The sequence below is a fragment of the Portunus trituberculatus genome, chromosome 34 (assembly GCF_017591435.1).
Source record: "Portunus trituberculatus isolate SZX2019 chromosome 34, ASM1759143v1, whole genome shotgun sequence".
In the NCBI taxonomy this organism is placed as follows: Eukaryota; Metazoa; Arthropoda; class Malacostraca; order Decapoda; family Portunidae; genus Portunus; species Portunus trituberculatus.
The window spans coordinates 6,417,976-6,445,604 of NC_059288.1; the positions used below are offsets into that span (position 1 = coordinate 6,417,976).

The 27,629-nt window shown below is 40.8% G+C and overlaps 1 protein-coding gene across 2 annotated transcripts; it reads right to left on the reverse strand.

Annotated features, from left to right (window-relative positions):
- Positions 1–27,629, reverse strand: LOC123512736 (vascular endothelial growth factor receptor kdr-like). 2 transcript variants are annotated; one of them, XM_045269305.1, is made up of 27 exons: positions 27,510–27,629; positions 23,563–23,641; positions 21,316–21,449; positions 20,860–21,046; positions 19,626–19,756; positions 19,144–19,288; positions 18,321–18,463; positions 17,537–17,690; positions 16,415–16,578; positions 15,488–15,635; positions 14,609–14,769; positions 14,178–14,325; positions 13,667–13,810; positions 12,720–12,878; positions 11,710–11,843; positions 11,206–11,389; positions 9,322–9,582; positions 8,487–8,708; positions 7,316–7,487; positions 6,304–6,590; positions 5,783–5,928; positions 4,839–4,961; positions 4,126–4,337; positions 3,795–3,900; positions 2,846–3,001; positions 2,299–2,534; positions 1–1,625 (listed from the first exon to the last, which is right to left on the reverse strand). In XM_045269305.1, the coding sequence occupies exons 2-27, from the start codon at positions 23,597–23,599 to the stop codon at positions 1,502–1,504; spliced, it is 4,218 nt and encodes a 1,405-aa protein (XP_045125240.1). In that variant the 5' UTR covers positions 23,600–23,641; positions 27,510–27,629; the 3' UTR covers positions 1–1,501. The 2 variants fall into 2 exon arrangements, with proteins under 2 accessions (XP_045125240.1, XP_045125239.1); XM_045269304.1 differs by having other exon boundaries at positions 18,321–18,466.

The window sequence follows — 27,629 nt, forward strand, 5'->3', positions numbered from 1 at the left end:
AGATATTTTGGAAAACATATAACATGCTTCAAAATATTGGTCTTGCATTCCACTACCTAGATGAAGGAATGATGAAGAAGATACTATGCACTTTAATAAGACCCCAGTTAGAATATGCAGCTTGCATATTCTAACTATATGCAGAGACTGGAAAAACTAAACCTTCATGCTGGAACAGAGAGAGAGAGAGAGAGAGAGAGAGAGAGAATAAATTTAACAATATAAACAAATAACAGAACAGGAGAAGACAGACAGCAACAAAATAATGACGTTAGATACAAGCAACAACAGAAAACATGAAAAAAAGATAAAAAAAAAAAAAAAAAGAAAAAAGAAAGAAACACAGCCTAGACATTAAATAGTTTTCCACAGAGAATAGTTGACACATAAAATTGTCACAAACAAAACACTATTAATTTCAAGGCTAACTTAGATAAAAAAAAAAAAAAAAACAGAGGCAGGACAGTAGGAGGCACAGAGGCAGGTAATCCAATCATTCACACTTTTAACCTTGCCAGGAGTTGATAAGAGATTAGGAGCACCACAGCAGGCCATACACATTCACACCAAGGCCCCACAGCACACACCACCTCACCCCTGCCTCTCACTGGTGTCTGGAATTTACCCCTTCAGTACTGGGACACATTTTTACTTTGAGATTTGTGTACAAGACCATTTTATTGACATTAGGAAGGGTCTATGGAGGTCGGAAGATTAATGGCCACAGTCTTCACTAATTCAATCCCCCGTTTAAGTTTCTCAAGCTGTTTTAACCCCATTCAGTAATGCAAAACGCTTTTAACTTTGAGATTTATGTACGAAACCATTTTATTGATATCAGGAAGGGTCTATGAAGGTTGAAAGATTAATGGCCAAGGTCTTCACTATTTTAATCCCCCACATAAGTATCTGAGGCTGTATAAAATGGCCAAATAGTCACCAGAATGCATATGAGAATGTGAGTTTGTGTATCATTAGACCATTTTATTGATATTAGGAATGGTCTATGGAGGTCAGAAGATTAATGGCCACAGTCTTCGCTATTTTAATCCCTCACATAAATTTCTGAAGTTGTATAAAATCACCAAATAGTCACTAGCATGAATATGGAAATGTGTCGTGGTACTGAAAGTGTTAAAGGTTTGGTTAGAGATGAGGACTTACTAAACTATAATCATTTGGTGTATTGTGATGAGTGGTGAAAATGGTGAGTGATAAATGTGATGAGTGATGGATGGTGACTGTGATGACTGAGTGACTGAGTGATGAGTGACAAGAGAGTACTAAGTGTCTATTTGTACAAAATCACCAAACTTTTCCTATAAATTGACAAAGGTACGGTGATGAATGATGACAGTGATGAAGGACTTTGAAAATACAACCACCCGTATTTTCACAAACAATATTCATACACCACATTCCAATACTGAGTGTGTGGTGACGATGAGGTGAGAGGAACATAGCATTATCATCACCAGCATCACCATCGCTTCACCATGGGCTACGTGATGAGACTGTCGTTTTCTGAGACCGAGTTTTTCCCTCTTGCCTCGTTGTTTTGCAGAAACGGTAATTTGTCTTCTTTATTTGGCGACGATTTATCTCCGTCCTTTGCAAACGTGAACCTGTGGATGGAGAATAAATTGTGAGCGTATTTGTGAGTGTACCGCCCTTTAATACTACACCAACTTTACTAGACCTTCTTAAACTATCACCAAAACCATAAACAAACTCTTTGAAAACCATTATACTATTCACAGGAACCCAAGAACGTTAGAGATAAAATACTGAAGAAATTTCTTGTTTTTTTGAGGATGCAGGAGTCACAAACCTAACTAACTTGGTGCAACTTTACTAAACCTACTCAAACTATCACCAAACCATAAAAAAAAAACATCAACAAGAATCCTGAAGAAATGTGTGCAAATGCCTTGTCTTTTAAGGATGCAGGAATCACAAACTTTACTAGAACTTTTAAACTATCACCAAAATCTTAAACAAGTCCTTTGAAAATCATTATACTATTCATAGGAACCCTGGAATGCTAGAGATACAATGCTGAAGAAATGCTAGTAAATTCCTTGTTTTTTAAGGATGCAGGAGTCACAAACTTTACTAGGCCTTTTAAAAACTATCACCAAAACTATAAAATCCTTTGAAAACCATTATACCATTGACAAGAACTCAGGAATGCTAGAGATAGAATGCTGAAGAAATGCTTGTAAATTCCTTATATTCCTCATATTTGAAATTTGGTAATACAGTAAATCTAATCTTATCTTATCTTATTCAACTAACCTGGTGCGTTCATCTGGGCCGGGGGTGAAGACATCATCCTCAGGGCTTGGGGAGTGTCTTGGGCTTGGGGAGTGTCTAGTGGCATCCATGGGGAGGTAGTGTGGGGTGGTCTGAGCAGGTGGCACGGCGAGGCTATCAGGCAGATTCAGGTTGCAGTAACTAACCACCTCAGGGGACTGTATGGTGGCTTGGTGCTGGCTGCTGGTGCTTGTGCCATTTCTGCCACCTCCTGCCACCTTTAAGCAATATAGAGTGTGTTTAGGTCTTTAATCTCTTCAGTACCATTCTGCCATTCCTTCCTAGAGATGCACCAACACACACACACACAACCCTCTCCAAAACACTGCCATTACTTCCTAGCGATACACCAACACACACAATTCTCTCAAAAATAAAACCGTTACTTCCTAGCAATACACCAACACACACACAGAACCCTCTCAAAAATACTGCCATTACTTCTTAGTGATACACCAACACACACAGAACCCTCTCACAGACTACCATTACCTCCTTGCCTTGTCCCTCGCTATACCGACAGACTCACCTCCATGTTGACGTAGTGAGGTTTGGTGTCATCATCCGGCATCTTATTGGTCATGTTCTCGTAGTCAGGAGGTGTCAGCATGTTGAGGTAATCCGGCTGCTCCTTAAACCGCTCCTCGTTCATCTTCATGTACAGGTCGTTCATGTTGAGGTACTCCTGGTGAGGAACGGTAGTGGTTTACAGTGATCCGGGAGTGTGTCAAGGGGTGTTTTGGTGATTTTGTTTACTCTTGCATTAGGATTTAGGGTTGAATAGTAAGTTATGAGTATTAAAGCACAATGTTTCTTAGTTTATTAGTGAAAGGGATCAAGTAAAGAAATCTATAGTTTATTCTTGCATTAGGAATCGGGTGGAATATCAAGTTAGAAGTATTAACCCCTTCAGTACTGGAACGCAATTTTTATTTTGAGTTTTGGGTGTGATTAGATGATTTTATTTGCATTAGGAAGGGTCTATGGGTCAGAAGATTAATGGCCAGAGTCTTCACTGTTTTAATCCTCCACATGAATTTCTGAACCTGTATAAAATCACCAAATAGTAAGAAGGAAGACTATGAAAATGTGTCATGGAACTGAAGGGGTTAAAGCACAGTGTTTCTTAGTTTATCAGTGGCAGCGATGAAGGAGTGAAGCAGTTTTGTTCATTCTTAAGTTAGGAATGATAAGGGCACAGCTTCTCCGTTTATCAGTCAGGTATGGAATGAAGGAGTTTAGTTTATTCTCACATCAGGAATCAGGGTGGAATAAAAAGTTAGGAATATTAAGGTACAGTGTTTCTCAATTTACCTGAGAAAGAGATGAAGTAAAGAAGTCTATAGTTTATTCTTGCATCAGGAATCAGGATGGAGCAATAAGTTAGGAATATTAATGTACTGTGTTTCGTAGTTTACCAGTGAAGGAGTTTTGTTTATTCTTGCATTAAACCACAACCAGATAAACATGTGGCTCACCTCTCTGACGTCAGGCTGCATGAGGGAGCCAAGGCGATGGAGGGCTTCCATAAAGGAGGGTCTGTCCATGGGTTCAGCGTCCCAGCACTCCAGCAGAAGGTCATAGCTGAGGACACAGAGCGGCTGGTGTTAGTGACGGAGATAAAGCGTGTGGTTGTAGCTTAATTTTTGAGATGTTTTAGACTTTTTAACCCGTTCAATACTAATATGAACTTTTTACATTGATTTTTGGGTGTGGTTAGACAATTTTACCTCCCCATCTACAATCCCTTCACTTCCCTAACCTTCCCCATCCTTTCCCCATCCTTCCTCCACCCTTCCCCATGCTTACATATCCTGGTTAGCGTATTTAGGGCAAGCCATCCTGTAGCCATCCTCCAGGAGCTGCAGGAAGTCCTTGTTGACCTCTATCCCAGGGTAGGGAGTGGTGCCCAGAGAGAACAGTTCCCAGAGAGTCACGCCGAACGCCCACACGTCGCTCTGCACACTGAAGATCCGATCCCTTATTGCCTCCACTGAGATCCACTTAATTGGCATGAGATCCTGTGGAGGGAGTGGTGGTGGTGCTTGGGGATTGATTTTCTCTCTCTCTCTCTCTCTCTCTCTCTCTCTCTCTCTCTCTCTCTCTCTCTCTCTCTCTCTCTCTCTCTCTCTCTCTCTCTCTTGTGTTTGATACTGTTGTTTATGTTTGTGTTTCTGTTGTGGTTGGGCAGGTTTTGGTTTTGGTGGTGGTGGTGGTGGTGGTGGTGGTGGTGGTGGTGGTGGTGGTAGTAGTAGTAGTAGTAGTAGTAGTAGTAGTAGTAGTAGTAGTAGTAGTAGTAGTAGTAGTAGTAGTAGTAGGATATATTCTCGTATCATCATTATTACCATTATTATTTCCCCATCATTCTTTTTCTTCAACTTCTTACAAGAATATATAAAAAAAATTCCTGAGAACATGAGTATCATTTCTTCCTATCTATCTATAACCTATCTATCCATCTACACAATTTCCAAAGACTCCTACTTCCACCACCACCAACAACAATAACATCTAAAACTCACATCCGACTTCTTCATATAAACATCTTTCTTGTACATATCCCGGGACAGACCAAAGTCGCTAATCTTCACCACATTATCATCAGCCAGGAGGAGGTTACGGGCAGCCAGGTCACCGTGTAGCACCTGCCGGGGAACACACAGGAGGGGTTAGACAGAGGTGCTGAGGAAGGAGACTTGGTGTGGTGTTAGTCTAGTTCAGAGGTGGGAAGAGTTTTTAGTACTAGGGCCACATTAACCCCTTCAGTACCATGATGTGTTTCTATATTCATTCTGCTTACTATTTGGTGATTTTATACAGCTTCAGAAACTTACATTGGGTATTAAGATAGTGAAGACTGTGGCCATTAATCTTCTGACCTCTATAGACTCTTGCTAATGTAAATGAAATGGTATAATTGTATGCAAATCTCTCTCTCTCTCTCCTTGTTGATGAGGCAATGTTGCAGCAAAACAGAATTGATAATAAATTTAGTGTCTTGCTTTACTGTAGCCTTTGAAAACAGACTAGGAAGGGAACAGAGCAACAGAAAACAGGAAGTCTAGTGTCCTACCTTACTTATGAGGCGATGCTTGGGGGAAAATGGAACAGATGACAAATTTAGCATCTTACCTTCCTATAGCCTTTGAAAACAGACCAGGAAGGGAACAAAGCAATAGAAAACAGGTGGTCTAGTGTATAATCTTATTTATGAGGTGACGCTTGGGAGAAAACAATGGATAATAAATTTAGTGTCTCATCTCACTGTAGCCTTTAAAAACAGACCAGGAAGGGAACAGAGCAATAGAAAACAGGAGCTCTAGTGTATAATCTTATTTATGAGGTGACGCTTGGGAGAAAACGGAACAGATAACAAATTTAGCCTTTTACCTTACTGAAAACAGATCTTGAAAAACACCATGAAAAACTGCAACAGAGCAACAGAAAACGAGTGATTGAGTCTTACCTTCCTGCTGGCGAGGTAGTCCATGCCGTGAGCCACCTGCCAGGCCCAGCTCACGAGATGACTGGTGGTGAAGGGAGTGTTGACCCCCGGCACACTCCCCACCTCATGTGCCATTGCCTTGCCGTGGGAGTCCAGCATCCCCTCCTCTGTGGTGCGGTAAATGGTGTGGTGGTGAGAAAAGGGTGTCTGTATGTGTGGTGGTGAGCATGGAGCGTCTGTGTGTGGTGGTGATGGTAGTGGTGGTGGTGGTAATGGTAATGTTTGTGAATGTGTTGTTGTTTGTGTTGTTTGATTGAGTTAAGAGCTCCTCCTCCTCCTCCTCCTCCTCCTCCTCCTCCTCCTCCTCCTCCTCCTCCTCCTCCTCCTCCTCCTCCTCCTCCTCCTTCCACTATTACCACCACCACTTCTACCACTACCACTACCACTACCAAAACACCACAAAACCACCACAAACACCCTTCAGAAAAACACTGAAAATAGGCAACCAGTGAACCAGTAAACACCAAAACACCCTGCACTACCTGAATGTGGGGCCTGCGAGACACTGGAGCCAGAGGTGGACGTGAAGTAAAGGTTCTGAGTGCGTCCGTCACTTGCAGTACTGATGGTGGTGGCCGGGCTCTTCGGATCCCCACAGCAGGATCCTGAAACATCCGAGCTGGCAGCTTCTGTAGGGTTCGCATTGCTTGGAAACAGGAAATGCGCTCCGGTGCTTGTGTTGTACATGGGGTTGTGTGCTTGTGGTGTTCCGTGTGGTATTGAGAAATTATCGTGACTGGTGCTGCCCCTGGAGGTGTCATGGCGCCAGCTGGGGACAAGTGGAAGTGTGAGGGAACATTAGCAAAAAGGTCTCTTGAGTTAGGGCATCATTGGTGGAAATACAAGAGGAAAAGTGGGAAAGAGATTAGCAAGACAAGAGAGTATAAGAGGAAGTGTAAGAGATTAGCAAGATACCAAGAGAAGATAAGAGGAATAAGTGTGGGAAAGAGAAGATTAGCATGATACCAAGCACAGAAGATAAGAGAAAGTGAGGGAAAGAGAAGATTACCAAGATACCAAGAGGAAGAGATTAGAGGAACTGAAGGAAAGAGATGATTAGCAAGACACCATGAGGAAAAGATAAGAGGATGTGTGGGAAGGAGAAGATTAGCAAGACAACAGGTGGAGGAAATAAAAGGAAGTGTAAGCAAGAAAAGATTAGATAAAACCTGCAAAAGTACAACAAATATAGCAGAAAAATATGAAAATAGACTCAGATTCACCTCAAAGAATGAGAATCAAGATTAGAAAAGAAGCAAAAATACTCAGTCACCTAAAATACACACACAAAAAAAAATCAAGTAATAATTCTCAAAATCACCTAAAATACAAAAAAAAAAAAAAAAAATTATCTTGGTGCACAAAAAAAAAGTGAGCAAGAATCAAGATAAAAAAAAAAAGGCAAAAATACTCAAAATCACCTAAAATACACAAAGAAACACACAAACTGATCTTGGTGTACAAAAATAACTGCGAGCCAAATATTTGTCTCACCTGCCAGCGGGAGAGAGCGGTGAGACGAGGCTGCCGGCGTCTTGGGTCATCTTGGTGGTGTCGATGTGGCCAGTGGTCGGGTCAATCTGGTTAACAAAGCTCCTGCGATGGCGATGCATGAACACGAGGAGGTTGCCAAAGCGACAGTACTCCACCAGGATCCACAGCTCTCCTGGAATTAAGTTGTCGAGGTTAATTTAATCTTTTTTCCCCGACTTTTTTTTTTGTCGTTTTTATTTTGTTTTTTCTAAGTTTTCTAAGTTTTTTTCTTAGTGTTTCTATGCTTTCCAGTGAGTTTTGTTAAGTTTTCCTTGTTTTGTACTCTTTCTTGTAAGTTTCCTTGTGAATTTTGTTAAGTTTTTCCTTGTTTTACACTCTTTCTTTTGTTTTTCGTGTATTTGTGAAGGCTCATGAATTTGTTGTTTGTTTGTTTTTTTCCCTTTTTTTGGTTGATATTTGTAAAGTTTTTGTTGTTCTTATATTTTTTTGACAAGTTTCCCTGTGTTTGTGAAGGCTCATGGATTTCTTGTTTGCTTTCTTTCTTCTTTTCATTGTGTTTTGTAAAGTTTTCTTGTTTTTTATTCTTTTTTGTAAGTTTCCTTGTGTTTCTATGCTTCCCAGTGAGTTTTACAAAAGTTTTTCCTTGTTTTATACTATCTTTTGTTTTTCGTGTGTTTCTGAAGGTTCGTGGATTTGTCGCTACTTTTTTTCCCATTTTTTGTTGAGATTTGTAAAGTTTTCCCTTATTATTACGATCTTTGTTGTAAATTTCCATCTGTTTCCATGGTTTTCAGTGTGTTTTGTTAGGTTTCCCCTTGTTATGTACTCTTCTTTATAAGTTTCCATGTGTTTTTATGTTTTTGGCAAGTTTTGTTATGTCTTCCTTGATTTCATTCTCTTTCTTCTAAATTTCCCTTTGTTTCTTTGTTTTTTGCTGAGCTTTATCAAATTTTTCCTTATATTATACTCTTTCTGGCAAGTTTTTATCTGTTTCTATGTTTTCCTGTGTTTTGTTGCGTTTTTCCTTGCTTTTACACCTTTCTCTTAAGTTCACATCTGTGTTTGGCCTTAATCTGCCATAATATACTACTTTAAATTTGTCTAAATACTCTTATATCTTAACTCACTGTCTGCTTCCCTACTTTCACCATCACTACCTTCATCTTCTCACCTTTCCCAATGTGGACAGTGTTGGCCCCCATGAGATTAACAATATTGAGATGCTTTCCCAGGTGAATCATTATCTTGAGCTCCAGGGCAAGGGCGCGGACCTGAGACTGCTCCGCCTGGCTCTTGCACATCTTGATGGCGACGGTGGTGGTGCCAGGGCCGTCCAGATCTGTCACCTTGGCCTTCACCACTCGTCCAAAGGCACCAGAACCCAACTGCTTGCCTGTAAGAGTAGTGGTGGTGGTGGTGACAGTGGTAGTGTGTAATTTGATGGTTCTAGTTGATATATGTGACTTCAGCAGAGAAATGAAATAGAAAGACATGAATAGAGAAGTGATATTGAAAGAAATGGCTATGAGAAGTTTGCTAGTTATCTTTGTGGTCTTTGAAAATTTTCCTACTAAGATTTTAAAGGACTTCACATGTTTCTAGGTATAAATAACATTGGTTCTGTCTTGTTAATGGGGAAAATGCCATTAGAAACTTGAATAACCATCTCTGTGGCCTATGAATATTTTTCTAGCAAGACTTTCAAGGGATTTCCCATGATTCAAAGGTAATTAACAAAGATTCTGCCTCGTTAATGAGAAAAATACCCTTGGAAACTTGAATAAATATCTCTGTGGTCTTTGAATATTTTCCTAGTGAGACTTTCAAATGAGTTCACAGGATTCTAGAATAAATCAACATCAGTTCTGCCTTGTTAATGTGGAAGACACCCTCAAAAACCTGAACAACCATTTCTGTGGCTTTTAAGAAATGTCCTGATGGTGGCACAATGCATTTCAAGACACCACCCACTACCTCCACCCCTCACCACTCCTCGCACCACACACCTAGGGATATCTGCTCTCTGGACACCTCCCACTCCTGGCCATAAGGGAGGAGTTCAGCTTGCTCGTCGGCAGAACAGTCCGGGTTGAGCTGGCCAATGTTGCCCTTCTCAAACAGATACAGTTCATTTGCTCGGAAGGATTTTCTAAACTTGCGTTCAGTCTTGACTCGCTTGAAGAGAATGACGACGGTGATGATGAGGATAGCAATGCCGATGAATGCCACCGCCAGTCCTATCTTGGCTGTTGTGGTGAGGCCTCGGTCTGTGGAGGGAAGGGGAAAGGTTGACAGGGTGTATTTACCTAGTTGTAGTTTTACAGGGCCTGGGCTTTATGCTCATAAGCCCCGTCTCCATATCTACACTTATCCAACCTTTCTTTAAAACTATGCACACTCCTTGCTGACACCACTTCTTCACTCAAACTGTTCCACGTCTCAACACATCTTTGCAGGAAACTATATTTTTTAACATCTCTCAGACATCTTACCTTCCTCAATTTTTTACTATGTGTGTGTGTGTGTGTGTGTGTGTGTGTGTGTGTGTGTGTGTGTGTGTGTGTGTGTGTGTGTGTGTGTGTGTGTGTGTGTGTGTGTGTGTAATTCACCTCGGTCACCTGCTGGTCACCCAGCCAGTCTTCCCCATTACGGAGCAAGCTCAGAGCTCATAGACCAATCTTCGGGTAGGACTCAGACCACATCAACACACTCCACACACCAGGAAAGCGAGGCCACAACCCCTTGAGTTACATCCCGTACCTATTTACTGCTAGGTGAACACACCCCACACATTAAGAGGCTTGCCTCGCTGCGCCGGGACTCGAACTCGGCCCTCTCGATTGTGAGTCAAGCGTGCTAACCACTACACTACGCAGTGTGTGTGTGTGTGTGTGTGTGTGTGTGTGTGTGTGTGTGTGTGTGTGTGTTTTATTTGTATAAATGGATGTTTTATGTGTACCAAGTTTTATTCTGTTTTAAGCCACTTACAGGTTCTTAAAGGAAACATTTTGATGGACCACACCTTTGAAGTCCTCCTGTAACTATAATGTTTGGTTGTGGTCAATAAATATCAATCTATCTTTGTGTGTGTGTGTGTGTGTGTGTGTGTGTGTGTGTGTGTGTGTGTGTGTGTGTGTGTGTGTGTGTGTGTGTGTATCAACCTAGTACTATTTTTGAAGGGCAGTGACAGACAGAAAAGAAAATACAGTGGTTCAAAGTAACACAAAGAATATTTTCTAGACACTTGTAGGTTATAATGGACTAAGTGTAATAAGGTAATAATAAGGTAGTAATAAGGTAATAATAAGGTAATGATAAGTTATAATTTTTTCAACAAGTGACCACATCGGTTCTGCTCAGGTCCTGTAAGCCACAAGCTGGTAAACACATGAGAGCCTTTTCTGGTTCAGTTTTTTTTTTTATAGCTTGGCCAGATTTCCTCTCTTACGTTAAAAAGAAAGAAAACAAAAAAACGACAACTCTCTCAAGAAATGAAAGAAAAAAGATCATTGCTCACCAGAAACAATAGAAACAAAATAACTTTCACTCTCTAACATGAAAAAAAAGGAAGAAAAAATAGAGAAAAAGACCACCACTTGCTTATATTAAAAAAAGAAAAAAAAAAAAAAAAAAGAACCATCGCTGTCTTGCAAGGAAAAATAAACAAAAGAAAAAAGAAAACAAAGAACATGAAAAATTAATAAAAGACAAGAAAAAAAAAGACTACTTGCTTACATGAAGGAAAATAAAAAGCAAAAAAAAAATTGAAAAAAAAAAAAAAAACTCCACCACTCTCTCAACCAAGAAAAGAAAATAAGAAAAAAAAAAGATTGCCACTTGTACATGAAAAAAAAAAAAAAAAAAAAAAAAAAAACTAACCACTCACTGACCAGAAATAAAAGTAAGCTGAAGCTTTCCTGTGACAAAGTTGACTCTGTTCTTTGCATGGCAGGTGTACACGCCCTCATGGTCCTCCCGCCGCAGCAGCCTCACCTCTATCCTCTGCCCGTCATCCGAGAGCACCGTCCTCTCGTTGTCAAAAAAGTCGGACGTGTTTGTCAGTGGCATGTTGTCCTGCGGTGAGATGAGGTGGTGTGGGGTTAGGTGAGGTGCGGTGAGGGTAGGGTAGGGTAGGTTAGGTTAGGTTAGGTTACATTGGGTTAGGTTAGGTTACTATTATGACTACTACTACTACTACTACTACTACTACTACTAATAATAATAATAATAATAATAATAATAATAATAATAACAATAATAATAATAATACAAGAACTACTACTAATACTACTACTGCCACTATGACTACTACTACCACCACTACTACTACTACTACTACTACTACTACTACTACTACTACTACTACTACTACTACTACCACCACCACCACTAACCTTCATCCAGGTAACAGTGGGCGTTGGTGTTCCATAGACAGTACAGTTGAGGAACAAGTCATCACCAGTTTTTACTTCCAACGTTTCATTGCTGGCCATGTTGGAATCTGCTTTGAAATCCACCTTTACCTCATCTGTTGGGGAAAAATATAGTTAGATAGGCAGATAGATAAAAAAGGGGATAAGTAGATAAATAGATGAATAAAATATAAACCAGGATAGTTAATTAAAAAGGTAAATAAAAAAGGTACATAGGTAGATAATGAGATAAATAAAAAAAAAGAGGAAAAATATAGTTTGATAGATAAATAAAAAAGGGGATGGCTAGATAATAGATAAATAAAAAAAAAGAAGGATAGCTAGATGGATAAAATAAAAAAGAGGATAGTTAATTAAATAAGTAAATAAAAAACGAGGTACATTAGTAGATAAAGAAATAAATAACAAAAAAGGATGGCTAAGTAAATAAATAAATAAAGAGGATGGTTAAGTAAATAGATAAATGAAAAAAAGAAGAGGATGGAGAAAAAGAAATAGGAGAAAAAAAGAAAAAAAAAGGAAAAGAAAAAAACTATACAAAATCACCACCATCACCAACAACAACAACAACAATAACAATAACAACAACACCAGCAAAAAAAAAAAAAATAAAATAAATAATATGGAGGTGGTGGCGAAGTGGATAAGGTGGTGAGCATGGGATCGGGCAGACGTCCAAGCCTAGGTTCAAATCCCACCACGTACAGCCTTGAAACTTTGCCATTTGTCGAGTGGTTTAAAGTTACCTACATGTCACCATGATACCCAGGTTCTAGGTGGAGGTGTTATTGCCTCACACCAAAGATGTGCTTGGGTGGTGATATGGGCCCTAATATGGGTACCACTATAAATAACATTGCCTGTGCCACTCTTGCTCTTCAGGGACCGCAGGCCGTAACATAAAAAAAGAAAAGAAAAAAATAACAAGGAATAAAACAACAACAACAACAGTAACAACAACAACAACATACCTCTAACGCTGACAGTCACTTTTTTCATCTGCACGGTGCCATTCCCCTCGTTCGCCACGGCAACACAGACGTACCTCCCCTCCACCGCCCTCGTCACCCATAGCAACTGCACCTCTCGTACGAATGAATATTTGGTGTCTTTTTCCTTCACGTGACCCGCTGTGGAAGATATGAAGCCTTTGTTACTCTCTCTCTCTCTCCTCTCTCTTTCTCTCTCTCTCTCTCTCTCTCTCTCTCTCTCTCTCTCTCTCTCTCTCTCTCTCTCTGTCAGTCAAGCTTGCCTTCTTTCATTTCTTCCTTTCCTGTTTTGTTTAGTTTCTTTAGTTACTTGAGATTCTAGTTAGCTTTCTCTCTCTCTCTCTCTCTCTCTCTCTCTCTCTCTCTCTCTCTCTCTCTCTCTCTGTCAGTCAAGCTTGCCTTCTTTCATTCATTCCTTTCCTGTTTTGTTTAGCTTCATAAAAGGATTCATAATTCTAGCATGTTAATTGTATCCTTTCCTCAAGCATGTTTCTCTTTTCAACTGTGTGTGAATCTTGTTACTCTATTACTGGAACCTTAAACACCCTTGAAATCTTGTTAATCTGTGTGGCATGGCGTGGTGTGGCATGGCTTGGCGTGGTGTGGTGTGGATCGAGGTATAGTGTTTGAGAATACAGAACTAATGCCTGTATTCAGAAACACCTTCTCCTCTCACTACAGCAATTTTGCAAGGCCAGAGACAACTAGCCAGGTTTTCAAGACAGTTTCTCCTTTTAATAAACTATAAATCTTGCTAATCTATCACCAAAACCATAAAAACACTCTTAAAATTGCTTTATTCTTTATTTATTTATTTATCACCAGAACCATAAAAAATACTCTTAAAAACATGACTATCTTCAACTGGAGCCTTGGGAAAGCAGTGATGGTGAGAAAGCAAAGCATTTTAGAACACAGGACAGACTCACGGAATGCTGGCGGAGTCTTCAGCGTCACATTATTGAAGTGGAGTTTGTTGACACCACACCTCAGCACAAAGTGGTCATTTTCTATTATAGTGAGCTTGTCGGAGGGGAGACCAGTGTGGTTGAAAACATGAAGGCCCCCGATATCTGCAACAATAGTAGTAGTGGTAGTGGTAGTAGTAGTGGTGGTAGTGGTAGTAGCAGTGGTGGTGTGCAATCAAAACAACACTTAAGCACCCAAAAACAAACTGAATAATGCACTCAAATAATATAACACACCAAAATAACCCCAAAACAATTCAAAACACACCAGTATAACTTCAAGACAACTCACAACACACCAAAACACCTCAAAACAACCCTGCATATTCCCAAAACACCTCAGGAACACCCAAATCACCCTAAAAACACCCCAGGAAACACCACAACACCCAAAACACCCAGGAAATACCACAACACCCACACAACACCCCAAAAACACCCCAGAAACACCACAACACCCCCAGAGCCATACCTGAGACAGTGACAGGGCCAGTGGTGTTGTGGGAGCCCAGGGTGTTGTTGGCCACACACCGCAGGAACCCTGAGGACTTGGCAGTGAGGGAGGAGAGGGACTTGACCACATTGCCTGGCTGAGGATAGCTGAGGGAGCCTTCATGAACCTGGACAGAAGGATGGAGGTGGTGTTATTTGGAGGAGGAGGAGGAGGAGGAGGACTAACTATTATTAGAAGAAGAAAGAGGAGGCGAGATTAACAGATATAAATTAAATAAAGAAAAAAACCATTTACTCTTGCAAGATAAAAACACTACGAGGAATAAAATTGGAAAAAGGAAGAAGAGAGAAGGAGATTAAGAAAAGACAAAGAAGAAGGAAGGAAAACAAATGAAGGTTGATGAGTAAGGAGGAAGACAAATAAATCTCTCATTCCCTATGCAACCTTACCTTAATGGCTTCGTAAGGGGAGCAAGACAGCCCGTCAACACAAGGCTGAAATTCCCACTGGATGGAAGGGAGAGGGAAGCCTTGCACATGGCAGACAACCTGGAGCCTTGTCTGCGGCCACACATACCGTTCGACATTCTGTAACTCTACCTTGGGGGCACCTAAGGGAAAATTGTGGTCACTGTTAGAGCATTTGATACACTGAAACTGCATGAATAATTGTCATTACTTTTAGGACATTTGAAACAGCAGAAATTATTGTGGTTATTTTAAGAACATTTGAAACTAGAAATAATTGTGGATATTTTTAGAACATTTGAAACAGCAGAAATGTTTGTAGTTATTTCTACAACATATGAAACATTTGAAACTAGATATAATTGTGGTTACTATTAGAACCCCACCACACACACCACTGCCATGTGCTTCTGTATTTCACACGTATACGGGAAGGGGATGGGATTCCACTCGTAATGCTTTTTAGACAAGAATCACAAGCGTTTCTGAACTTATTTTCTCCCTGGTCAGTGGCTCTCCAGTGTTCTGCTGTCACTGTGTTGCTTGTATTCTCAAACACCACTGCACTTCTCCACGTACTATTTCAAAAGGCTTTATATACAATGATTTAAACACTTCTGAGCATCACCTTCACTATTTTAAGACTTTATGTACAATGACTTACTTAAACAATATACAATGACTCAAACACTCCTGCGCATTATCTTCACTATCTCAAAAGGCTTTATGTACAATGACTCAAACACTTAATTCTGCACTTCTTCACTATTTCAAAAGGCTTACTTAAACAATATCCAATGACTCAAACACTTCTATGCATCACCTTCACTATTTCAAAAGGCTTTATATACGATGACTTACTGCGTATCTCGAAGACCACAGACGCGTTACTGGAGGCGGCCTTGTTGGTGGTGGTGGCGGTGACAGTGTACTGGCCAAAGTCACTCGCGGTAAAGTTCTGAATAACAAACCAGTGGTAGGCGGAGTTTGGAGTGCTGTATATCTTGATCTGTAGAGTAAAGAGGAGGAGGAGGAATAGATCAGTAACACAGTGTTGAGAGAGATCAAAATGTCACCTTATTTTGAAACACACCACCACATTTCCACTTTCAAAAGGCTCTAGTTAAAGTGACACAAGTTTTCAAGAGTGTTTTTGTGGTTCTAGTGACAGATTAACAAGATTTCTACCCTCTTGGAAACTTTTAAATGGCTCTAGTTGAATTAATACGAGATTTCAAGGGTGTTTTTTAAGATTATAGTGACAGATTAACAAGATTTTTACATTACTAACAGAAGAGTAGCTAATTATCTGTAGCTCTGGAAAATAGTCATGATGAGAGAGTAAAGCATTTCTGAAAGGACATGAGGAAGAAGAGGAAGTGGGTGATGCAAAAGGAATGTGTAAGAAAAGAGAGCAGGAAGAGATGAATGATAGAGAGGAAGAAAAGTAACTGAAAGAGGAGGAGCTTAAAAAAGGATTAGGTCATGGAGGAGGCCAGGAGAAAAGAATGACAGAGAAGAAGAAAAGTAACTGAAAGAAGAGGAAGAGGAGGAGGAGAAGCTTGAGAAAGGGTTAGGTGATGAAGGAGTAAGTAAACAAAATAAGAAAGAAAAAAGAAGAAGGAACATATAAAGGAGGAGGAGGAACACTAAGACAATGACAAACAAACATTTTCAGGAGGAAGAAAGAGGAAGATCAATGTAAAGAGACACTCAACACAAATATTCATCCAACAAGAGGAGGAAGAAAAAATGAAGAGCAACAGAGACAGAGACAAACACACGCACCCTCTCACTCTCCGTCAGAACATTGCCGTGCCAGTCGCGATAAACAATGATTGGGTCAGGTGGGTAGGAAGACACCTCAGCCCTCCACTTGATCTGTGTTTCATTGCCCTCCTCCACCCTGATCTTGTCCATGCTGGCAATGCGAACATAAGGCTCCAGTTTGTCTGTGGATGAAAGGTCAAGGGTAAGAATAAGTGTCGTACCAAACACCTCAGCATTGTACCTGTTTCAAAAGGGTCTAGTTGATTACAGGTAGATTTTTAAGAGTAAAGGCCCATCCTCACAATTAGGCATTGCTCTCAAACATAAGCGACCGTCTGCTCAATGATAAATTTCCCATTTTTGCCCGCTGAACAACAAATAGTAGTGGTGTCCAAACCATGTCCCAGTTAAAGCACAACACCACAAGACAGCGGTCATCCAGGCTGTGTGCGGTACAGTCGCAATGGTGCCCAACATCAAAGGTCAAAAGAGAACAGTGTTGTGTAGCATAATACTTCCTGTGTGAAGAGAAAAAGAAAGAAAGTAGGAAAAGGCAAATGGTGTTGTCAGCCGTCACGGACACACCAATTTTTCTCATTCCCTCTGATATGGTGTGCGGGGATGCTGCTCAGTTGTTTGTCTTTGTATATGCCCAGCTTCACATTCCACAAACAAGGGTGTTGCTGATATAACTCTATTACATGAAGAAGTGCTGCTTTAGAACACTGGTCTTTAGCAGGTGGTGGAACAGACATTTGGCTTACTCACTACCAGTCACACTGATCACCACAGTCCCTTGCTTCCTCAATGAAAGTTGGTGTGTCTGGCAGTGACATAACACTCTCCGGCACCAACAGTGTTCAGTGTTTTCCAGCAATAAAAGAACAAGCACTCTACTCAGTGTTATGTGAAGAGAGGCGGAAAGTTCATCGTTGAACAGACCACTTGCCTGTGTTTGAGAGCCATGCCTGATCGTGTGGAGAAGGAAATTAAAAATAAAAGTTTCATTTTGTTGAAGAGATGGAAGGAAATGATAGAGGAGGAGGAGGAAGAAGACAGAAACAGACCTGAATTCATTGATTCTTCTTTTATCATTACTGACCTTAATAATTTCTCCTTTTATTCTTGTTCCTTCTTTACCTTTTATAGCGATGGTGATGGAGTCGGTGGTGGTGGCGTGGGTGGTGTCGGTGGCAGTGCAGGTATACACCCCAGAGTCCTGCCTTGATGCTGACGGGACATGCAGGGTGCTGGTGACTTTCTTCTCCTCATCAACGGTTGACTCATCATAACCCTGTAGGGCGGAGCACACAGGGACAGGAGTGAGCCAGTGGAGCAGAGGAGTGATAAGAGGGTCAGGTGTGCTCAGAACAATCATCATTCCAGAGATACAAAACAGTGGACTAGAAGAGGAGGAGGAGGAGGAAGAGTTCAACATTCATAATTTCAGAGGAAAAAGATATAAAACAGTAGACTAAAAGAGGAGGAGGAGGAGGAGGAGGAGGAGGAGGAGGAGGAGGAGGAGGAGGAGGAGGAGGAGGAGGAGGAGGAGGAGGAGGAGGAGGAGCAGCAGGAGCAGGAGCAGGAGGAGGAGGACAAGGACGAGGATTAAGTCAACATTCATAATTCAAGAGAAAAAAATACAAAACAGTGTACTAAAAGAGCAACAAGAAAGTCATGTGTGTCCGGAAGAATAAGAGGAAACATGCCAGACTGGTTAGTGATTGAGGAAAGAGACTGAAGACCAGCAGTACTATTCTTTAAGTGGACCAGCATTTCAAGTGGGCCTTTTTCTTAATATTTTGTTGACCTTAGCTGGTTTCCCTCCTGCACAGAAAAATAGAAGAAAAAATAGAGCTAATTCAGGATATGCAAGCAGAAAAAAGGAAACAGGAGAGGACTCAGGGCCCAGGGTGGCACTTACAGCAGCAGTGTTAGGATATGACCAGCTCAGCATGGGTTGGAGCTGTCCCTTGGCTACCGTGCAGTTGAGGGAGAAAGGATGTCCAATAGTGTAGTGTGGGTCAGGGAATTCATCAATGATTGGGTCGTCCAGCGATGAGGTGGCTGCTAAATAGACACAAGTGTTAGTAAAGAAAGTACTGATGAAAAATAAGTCACTGGAAAGTCGTAAGAAAAGATGAGATGAGATATAGTGAATGTGTTTATGATGAGGGAAGAGCAAGAAATCAATAAATGTAGGAAGTTTTTCATAGTTATATAGCCATTTCACTTCTGTTTAAACTTTAGAGCAACACTACAGATGACTCTCAACCCCTTCTATACTGAGATGCATTTTTACCTTGAGTTTTGGGTGTGATTAGACAATTTTATTGACATTAGGAAGAGTCTATGGAGGTCAGAAGATTAATAGCCAGTCTTCACTATTTTAATCGCCCACATAAGTTTCTGAAGCTGTATAAATTCATCAAATGGCAAGTATGTAAAATGAATATTAAAATGTGTCATGGTACTGAAGAGATTAACCCAAACACTCATAACCTGAACCCACACCACTTGTAATTGTGCCACAAGGAGGAAACTGCTTCTTAAATACACTCGAAGATTAATAGAACAGAAAAGAAAAAGGCAATATTGAGCTTTAAAAGATGAGACATATTACTGGAAGAGGATAATAGATGGAACAACTGAGACATTTCATATAGTGACGACAAGTGTTGGGCTGTTGGTTCCTTGTAACTTCTTTGTATTCTTTGTTGAACTTCACTCACTCATTCCTTACTCACGAGACACTAAGACGTAATATTGTTGCTTTTCATCAGTTGACTCAGACCGACACTCATAAATGGCAGTGTCATGAACGGTGAGGCTCAGCAGAGTGAAGCCAATCTTTGGATCCCAGCGGACTCTGTGTGTGTCCGACAAGTCCATCTGTAGGGGCAACACAAGCTAAGAAACAAGGCACACACATACACACACACACACACACACCACACACACACACACACACACACACACACACACACACACACACACACACACAAAGCAAAATGTGCTTTCAACTATCACTAGAACCACATCAACACCTTCAAAAATGGCAATACCTCTCTTAGGAACTACTTAGAAGAATGGAGAGATGATTGAGCAAGTTTTGAAGGGAAAAAAGCAAGTCAAAGGTCTTCATAGCTTGTCTCTCTGTAAAGCACAAAGAGATGAGGTGATGGAGGAGGAAGGTGAGATGGAGGTGAGAAAGGAGAGGAGGACGTACTGGAACAGCTCCTTTCATCAGCTGCAGCGTTGTAGTGGGCAGTGTGGTGCGGCAGTCCAGCACCAGCTTTTGATTGGTGCTCACGGGTTTGTGGCTCAATGCTCTCGACTCCACAAAGTCATGCTCTCCGTCTGCAAAGGCAAAGTTTTCATCACTCCTCAGTACATTCTCTAAGATGAAGCAAATAGTTCTTTCCACTGGGTTTGGCAGACTTGCAAAACATACTGATTCATTAACGCCTGCAGTACCATGACACATTTCCATACTCATTCTGCTTGCTATTTGGTGATTCTATACAGCTTCAGAAACATATGTGGGGGATTAAAATAGTGAAGACTGTGACCATTAATTTTCAGACCTCCATAGATGTTTCCTAATGTCAATATAATGGTCTAATCGTACACAAATCTCAAAGTAAAAATGTGTCTCAGTACTGAAGGAGTTAAAATAGTGAAGACTGTGGCCATTAATTCTCTGACCTCCATAGACCCTTTCTCATGTCAATATAATGGTCTAATCATACACAAATCTCAAGGTAAAAATGTGTCTCAGTACTGAAGGGATTAATGAAGTGTTGGAATCTCATACCATTCCTTGCCTGGATCCTTCATTTCCATCTCCACTGAGGAATTAAGTTCACCAGGAGCAACTCAAGTGAGGGAAGCATTGGCAGGATCACCATTACTTAAAATCCTGCTTTCTTGAATGTTTTGTCTTTCCCTCTGGACAATTTCAAACGCCACAGATGTTTTCTTATTTAAGAGGGGAAAACTGACCAATGGTGACACAAAATGAGAAGAAAAAGGCTTAATTAGTTGCCAGTCCCCATGCAGATCCAAAAGACTTAGCCAAAATGAAGGAATAAATGACTTGAAACCTCCCTCTTAAAATGAAGTCGTCATATAATTAATAAGACCCTTGACTCAGATCAGGTCATAGGAAGATGGAAATACAGAAGCAGGCAGGGAGTTCCAGAGTGTTCTTGAGATAGAGATGAATGATTGAGAGTACTGGTTAATCCCTTCAGTACTGGGGCACATTTTCAGAAGTTTAATGGCCAGAGTCTTCCCTATTTCAAACCCCCATGTAAGTTTCTAAAGCTGTATAAAATCACCAAAAAGTAAGCAGAATGAATGTGAAAATGTGTCCTGGTACTGAAGGGGTTAACTTTTGCATTAGATAAGTGGACAGAATAGGGCAGAGAAAGAAGAGAGTGCTGTGCAGTGAGGCTTACCATAGACATAGAGATAGGTGCTTGCTACATTGTCAAAGTCCCCCTTGAGGCTGTTGTAGGCGTCGTAGTGGCAGCGGTAGAAGCCAGTGTCTCCTCTCTCAGTTTCGGTGACTGTCAGAGTGGACACGTGAGGGTAGGCAGCTTCATCTTGTTCCTCTGACACTATCTCGGCATACTCTGCGGGAAGCTGTAAGGAGGAGGCTGAGATGAGGCACACACACACACACACACACACAGAAGAGCTTTCATGCTTCTTCTGAATCCAAGTAATAGGAGAAACTTATGTTTGTTTTTGTTTTTTCAGCATTTACAAGAGTATAGAAGTAGTGCAGTAGTGGTTGTTGTAGTTAAAGTGATGGTACCTACTATATTATGACAGAAGATGCTATTATATACTACTACTACTACTACTACTACTACTACTACTACTACTACACTACTACTACTACTACATACCAAGCTGGTCCATGTCCAATTGAGTGGTTTGTCTCCCTCGCAGCGCAGTGTGAAGTGTGTTTGTTCCGACGTCCTTATCACCTCCTCCTGCCCCACGTCCAGCCTCGGGGGGCGCACTGCCAACCCAGCCGCCACTGCAACAATGATGGATAAGTGCAAGGTCGTTACCATTGTCTACCATCCACGCTAATTAAAGTCATGATATTCAGAAACGCTTTGCTGTCTCACCATGACTGTCTGGCTTTGGCCTGATGGTGTGCAAGAGTCGGCTGACAGTGAAACAAGGCGAGGCAGCTTTGCTCCGGATTATTAGAGTACCTTGCAGCAGGGGCGGATTTACGAATTTGGAGGCCCTAGGCAAAGATACGCACCTTATCTTAGGGATGCACCGAATGTGAAATTCTGTGCCAATACCGATGTTTAAATGAACTGTTTGGCCGATAGCCGATGTTTGTTTGAAGGGAGGGAGGGCCAGTTTTCTTTATACATCCACTTAATAGGATGATCATTCTGCTGGCATTTTAGCAAATGGATTTTAATAAAAAGCATAAATAATGTGTACAAATAATAAAACCTCTATTAACCATAAGTGTATGAGGAGTTTCATGGGGACCTCAGACACTCGGGGACCTAGGCAATCGTTTAGTGTTGCCTAATGGTAAGTCCGCCATTGCCTTGCATGTTTGCTGGCGTAAATGTGCGCACGTTCACGTGTGACTACACAGAAACAGTAATCCAGTCACAGACTACTTCGGTACCTCTGCCTATCACTCCATGCACTGAATGGTATGATACGTCTTGAATGAAATAAAATTTTAAAAATATTGTAAAATTTGCCACAGGGAAAGCCTGCAAAGTGGTGTGACCTCGCTGTAAAACCCTTGAGCTGCTGTAACACCTGAAGGGTTCTTTGGACACTCAGATGCCAACAAGCAGCAGATCACACCACGGCAGGGAACACAGGGCGCCTATCGAGACACTGTCTGTGCCGGAGTGCAGTGTGGCAGCTGTACCACGTGTACTGTACTATTAGAACTGTACCCACACCACCTTGTTGTACCACGTGTACTGTACTGGTACTGTACCCACACCACCTTGTTGAGTCGGGACAGGAGTTTTGACATTCCAACAGACATCCCACTCATGTTTCACACTCCCTAACCCAGGGGTGTCAAACACGCGGCCCGCGGGCCGCATGCGGCCCGCCACACTACTATGTGCGGCCCGCGGCACGACCAGGAACTAAGGTAAATGATGCTTCCTTTTCTTTACTGGTTTATCTTTTGATTACGTGTGTGCAAACGCGAGTGAAGGTAGAATATATTATTATTATTATTATTATTATTATTATTATTATTATTATTATTATTATATAATTACCTAATTATTATTATTATTATTATTATTATTATTATTATTATTATTATTATTATTATTATATAATTACCTATTACTATTATTATTATTATTATTATTATTATTATTATTATTATTATTATTATTATTATTATTATTATTATTATTATTAATATTATTATGGTCATACGTGATTATCTGGCCCGCACATTGAATGTGAAGGTGAAATCTGGCCCCTTGGGATAAATGAGTTTGACACCCCTGCGCCTAACCAGACACTCTCTCCAAACCAACACAAATGTTCTTATCTTTTGAGAGGAAAAAAATATATATTTTCTTCACGTTGTAGAGCGCTTACCAAAGGAGGTTCATGGCACGTGCACCACACACCAAAATAGAAAGAAAAAAGTGTATTTGATTGTTGTAGATCACAAAGGTGAAGCGTACACCGCATACCGAAGCGGCTTTATGACACAAACATACCCACACCACATGCCGAAGTACCAACGACTTTTTTCCAAGACCACAGAGATGAGTAACGGTATTTTCAAGAGTGTTTCTCAAGTTAATGATCTAGGGATCTTGTCACTCTGCCTCTAGAACCGTAAAAACACCTTAAATAAAAATTTTAAAAAATCATGTAAAATTAAATAAAGCTTTTTGAAATAGTGGAAGTGAAGCACAGAAGTGTTACAGAATACCACTGTCAGACTGTCCGGATGTGCGAAGAAAACTACGTAGCAGCCTACACACACACACACACACACACACACACACACACACACACACGGCGGCTCCTTACTTGATGAAACAACCTACATACTCCGCTCGCGCTCGTGTGTGTGTGTGTGTGTGTGTGTGTTCTGATGGTTTCTAATAGCACAGACTCACCACAGTAGGCCAGGAGGAGTAGGAAGATGAACGACATGACAGTGTTAGGCTCCAGGCAGCATCAGGATGAAGGAACACCCTGTAGGAAAGAGAGGAACACCCTGTACACACACACACACACACTTTAGTCATTCAAAAAAAACCCAGGTGTTATCTATGAGTGAAGTAAACTTTCGATGGTGGGGGTGTTGGGAAAGGGGGAGAGGAAGACGGGGGAGAGGAGAGAGCAAGAATGAGGTGACGAGACAGGATGAGGAGGGACAAAGGTTACGAGAGAGAGAGAGAGAGAGAGAGAGAGAGAGAGAGAGAGAGAGAGAGAGTATGTGTTTGTTGGGAAAGATGTTATGATGGGAAGAAAAAATAAAGCTGGAAAGGAGATGAGGAAGAAAACGATGAGAGAGAGAGAGAGAGAGAGAGAGAGAGAGAGAGAGAGAGAGAGAGAGATGGGGGGGAAGAGTAAACGAGGATTGGGAAGGAAGTGATTAGAGAAAACGGATTGGGGAGGAAGTGGGGAAAAATGAAGATTATTATTATTATTATTATTATTATTATTATTATTATTATTATTAATATTATTATTATTTTAAAGGGCAACTGGACAAGGACAACAGAAATATTAGCTAAAGACCCATTTCAACTCGCCAGATCCCAAAAAGACGCCAGTTAGAACGATCAAGAGAAAGGATAAGTGTCTTGAAACCTATAGAGATCAAGTCACAGGAATGAATGACTGAGAATACTGGTTGACTATAACATTAGAGAGGCGAACAGAATATGAATAAGAGAAAGAGAAGACATACAAACAGGAGAAGATAGGAAGATAAATTATGCAGCACCACAGCGAAGAGAGAGAGAGAGAGAGGTTAAGGACAGATAAAGAAGAGTAGATAAGACGAAAAGCTTTTAATTCTACAATGTCTAACAAAAAATGTGTGTAACCATCCCTCGTTCACAGCATAGTACCATAGATACACTTAACCCTTTCAATACTGAGACGCATTTTTACCTTGATTTCTTTTGTTATGATTAGACAGTTTCATTTACATGAGGAAGGGTTTATGGAGGTCAGAAGATTTTTATTCCCACATGAGTTTCTGAAGTTGTATAAAATCATCAAATAGTAACGACAATGAATATATGGAAACTCATGTTTTTTTTTTTTTTTTTCCAGGGCATTTTGAAAGAGTTTGGCATGTTTTTTTTTTAGATATTTTAAGACAGTGTGGCATATTTTGAGACATTTTAAGACAGTTTGGCATATTTTCTAGATATTTTAAGACAGTGCGGAATACTTTGAGGCATTTTAAGACTGGTTTGCTACGATTAATGGCCACAGGCTTCACTATTTCAATCCCCCACATGAGTTTCTGAAGCTGTATAAAATCACCAAATAGTCACCAAAATGAATATGGAAACACGTCCTGGTACTGAAGAGATTAACCCCATCAGTACCATGACGCGTTTCTGTATTCATTCTGGTGACTATTTGGTGATTTTATACAGCTTCAGAAACTCATGTGGGGGATTGAAATAGTGAAGACTTAAACGGGGCTATCATACTGGCCTATGATACGCGGAACGCGGGCCATGGTTCTTGGTACGAAACCAGGAACACTATCACACACAAGCTGCCCGTGTTCTTGTTATGCTAGGCAAACGGCCCACTAACCAAGACAAAGCCTAATCAAAATAAACCAGAACAAAACCATGCCGCTTATACCTCAGCCTGTGCTTTGTCCAGGAACTGCATTTGCACTTCCTCTTATTGAAGAAAAGTAAAAGAAACTAGAGAAAAGCTGAGACGTGCGCGATGGCAACTTTACAGTCAGAAGTGGTTGCCATGAGCCCAAACTATCGACATGATATATATATATATATATATATATATATATATATATATATATATATATATATATATATATATATATATATATATTACCTTTCTAAATTGATGAACTATTATTTAATATTCCAATATGAAAAATTTAGTCACATTCTTTTTAGTTCAAATGAAAGGTTTTTATTACATATATCATATTTACTTTTCCATTGGGATAGCATACGGAGAACCGGGATGGATATGAAGCCATTCCAACTTGGTTCCGCTAATCCCGGGCAAGTTCCAGCTTTCTAGAGCGGATGTTCCTGGTTCCGCGTATCATAGGCCAGTGTGATAAAGGCTAAATTAATCTTCTGACCTCCATAGACCCTTCCTAATGTCAATAAAATGGTCTAATGATTCTCAAGAGTCAATATAAAACTGCGTCCCAGTACAGAAGGGATTAAGGCCCCTGTACAGAGTTAGCAGCTGGGCAGGGGATGGTCAAACGTGGGTAGGAGAAGAAGAGAAGATGTGGGGAGGCGCTGGGGTTGGCTAGTGACATGCTACTGATGGGGGAAACCGAGAGGAAGTGTGATGGGGGAGGAGGGAGGGAGGGAAGGGCAAGGTGTCAACAGAGATGTTTGACGTAATATTGTTAAAGAGAGAGAGAGAGAGAGAGAGAGAGAGGAGGGGAAGGAAAAGGGAGTGGTGGTTGTCATAATAATATCTTTCTCTCTCTCTCTCTCTCTCTCTCTCTCTCTCTCTCTCTCTCTCTCTCTCTCTCTCTCTTGAAACAAAGGTAGGAAATAAATGAACGGACGGAAGAGTTCATTAAATAAGTGACATGATCTCATTATCTTTTTCATGGAATGTTCGCTTCTATAGAATAATTGAGTAAAGAAACGGTGTTATATCCTCTCTCTCTCTCTCTCTCTCTCTCTCTCTCTCTCTCTCTCTCTCTCTCTCTCTCTCTCTGTGTGTGTGTGTGTGTGTGTGTGTGTGTGTGTGTGTTGTTTAGACTTGTAATTAGTTGACTGTGTGTGTGTGTGTGTGTGTGTGTGTGTGTGTGTGTGTGTGTGTGTGTGTGTGTGTTATCTCAAGAGGTTTTGTGGATAACTGATAAACTTGTTCTTCCTTGATGCTAATGCTATCAGTTACTCCTCCTCCTCCTCCTCCTCCTCCTCCTCCTCCTCCTCCTCCTCCTCCTCCTTCATTCGTTTCATTCCTTCCTTCTATTGTTTTCCCAACATCCTTCTTTAATTGTTTTTATCTCCCATATTATATCGGCCCCCCTTCGCAATCTCTCTCTCTCTCTCTCTCTCTCTCTCTCTCTCTCTCTCTCTCTCTCTCTCCTCTAATTCTTTCCTCCTTCGTCTTAAGCTCCTATAATAACAGCTCTTCTCTTTATTCTTCTTCTTCTTCTTCTTCTTCTTCTTCTTCTTCTTCTTCTTCTTCTTCTTCTTAATATAACTCCTCCTCCTCCTCCTCCTATAGCATTGTTTCATCCTCGCCCTTGTCCTCCTCCTCCTCCTCCTCTCACTCTCACTTTCACACACAAACACAATCTTCTCGTCTTCCTCCTCCTCCTCCTCCTCCTCCTCCTTCTCCATTTCACACATCACTAGTTACAAGAATGAATGAATAAAGTTTGAAATGAATGGAAACACAGGTTGGTGAATCACAGTGTGTGTGTGTGTGTGTGTGTGTGTGTGTGTGTGTGTGTGTGTGTATGGTTGGAATTCCTGTGTTTGTTTTGAGGGCTGGCGACCTTGTAATATGTGAATGCTACAAAGACATGGCAACTCTACTACTACTACTACTACTACTACTACTACTACTACTACTACTACTGTACTACTACTACTGTCAGTTTAATTAGCATTCATCACCATCACCATCCTTGCTCTCTCCTCTTCACCATTCATAGCTGAGTCACTACCACGAGAGAGAGAGAGAGAGAGAGAGAGAGAGAGAGAGAGAGAGAGAGAGAGAGAGAGATTTTAACACTCCAGACTAACAAAAAAAGAAACATGAAAAACAACTAAATAAATCTGAGTAAATAAACATTAACGTATTAAAAAAAAAATAAAAAAATACTTAAGCCACCCTTCCTTCTTAAACTCACCAATTCTCGTTTTCTTTACAAGGGGACCACTATATATAGAGGACACAAATCCACGCCTTGCTGTATCTTCCACGCCCTGACACACGCACGCCCTGCCACAACGCTCACCATTTACTCACT

What these genes read in the sequence shown, in the direction of transcription:
- LOC123512736 (XM_045269304.1), bottom strand. Translation starts at nt 23,599, where the DNA reads ATGTCGTTCATCTTCCTACTCCTCCTGGCCTACTGTG. An exon ending in TTTATATGAAGAAGTCGGAT is followed by an intron (nt 4,338 to 4,838) that starts GTGAGTTTTAGA and finishes CTCCCTCCACAG; the next exon opens with GATCTCATGCCAATTAAGTG. An exon ending in GGCCCAGATGAACGCACCAG is followed by an intron (nt 1,626 to 2,298) that starts GTTAGTTGAATA and finishes CTCCATCCACAG; the next exon opens with GTTCACGTTTGCAAAGGACG.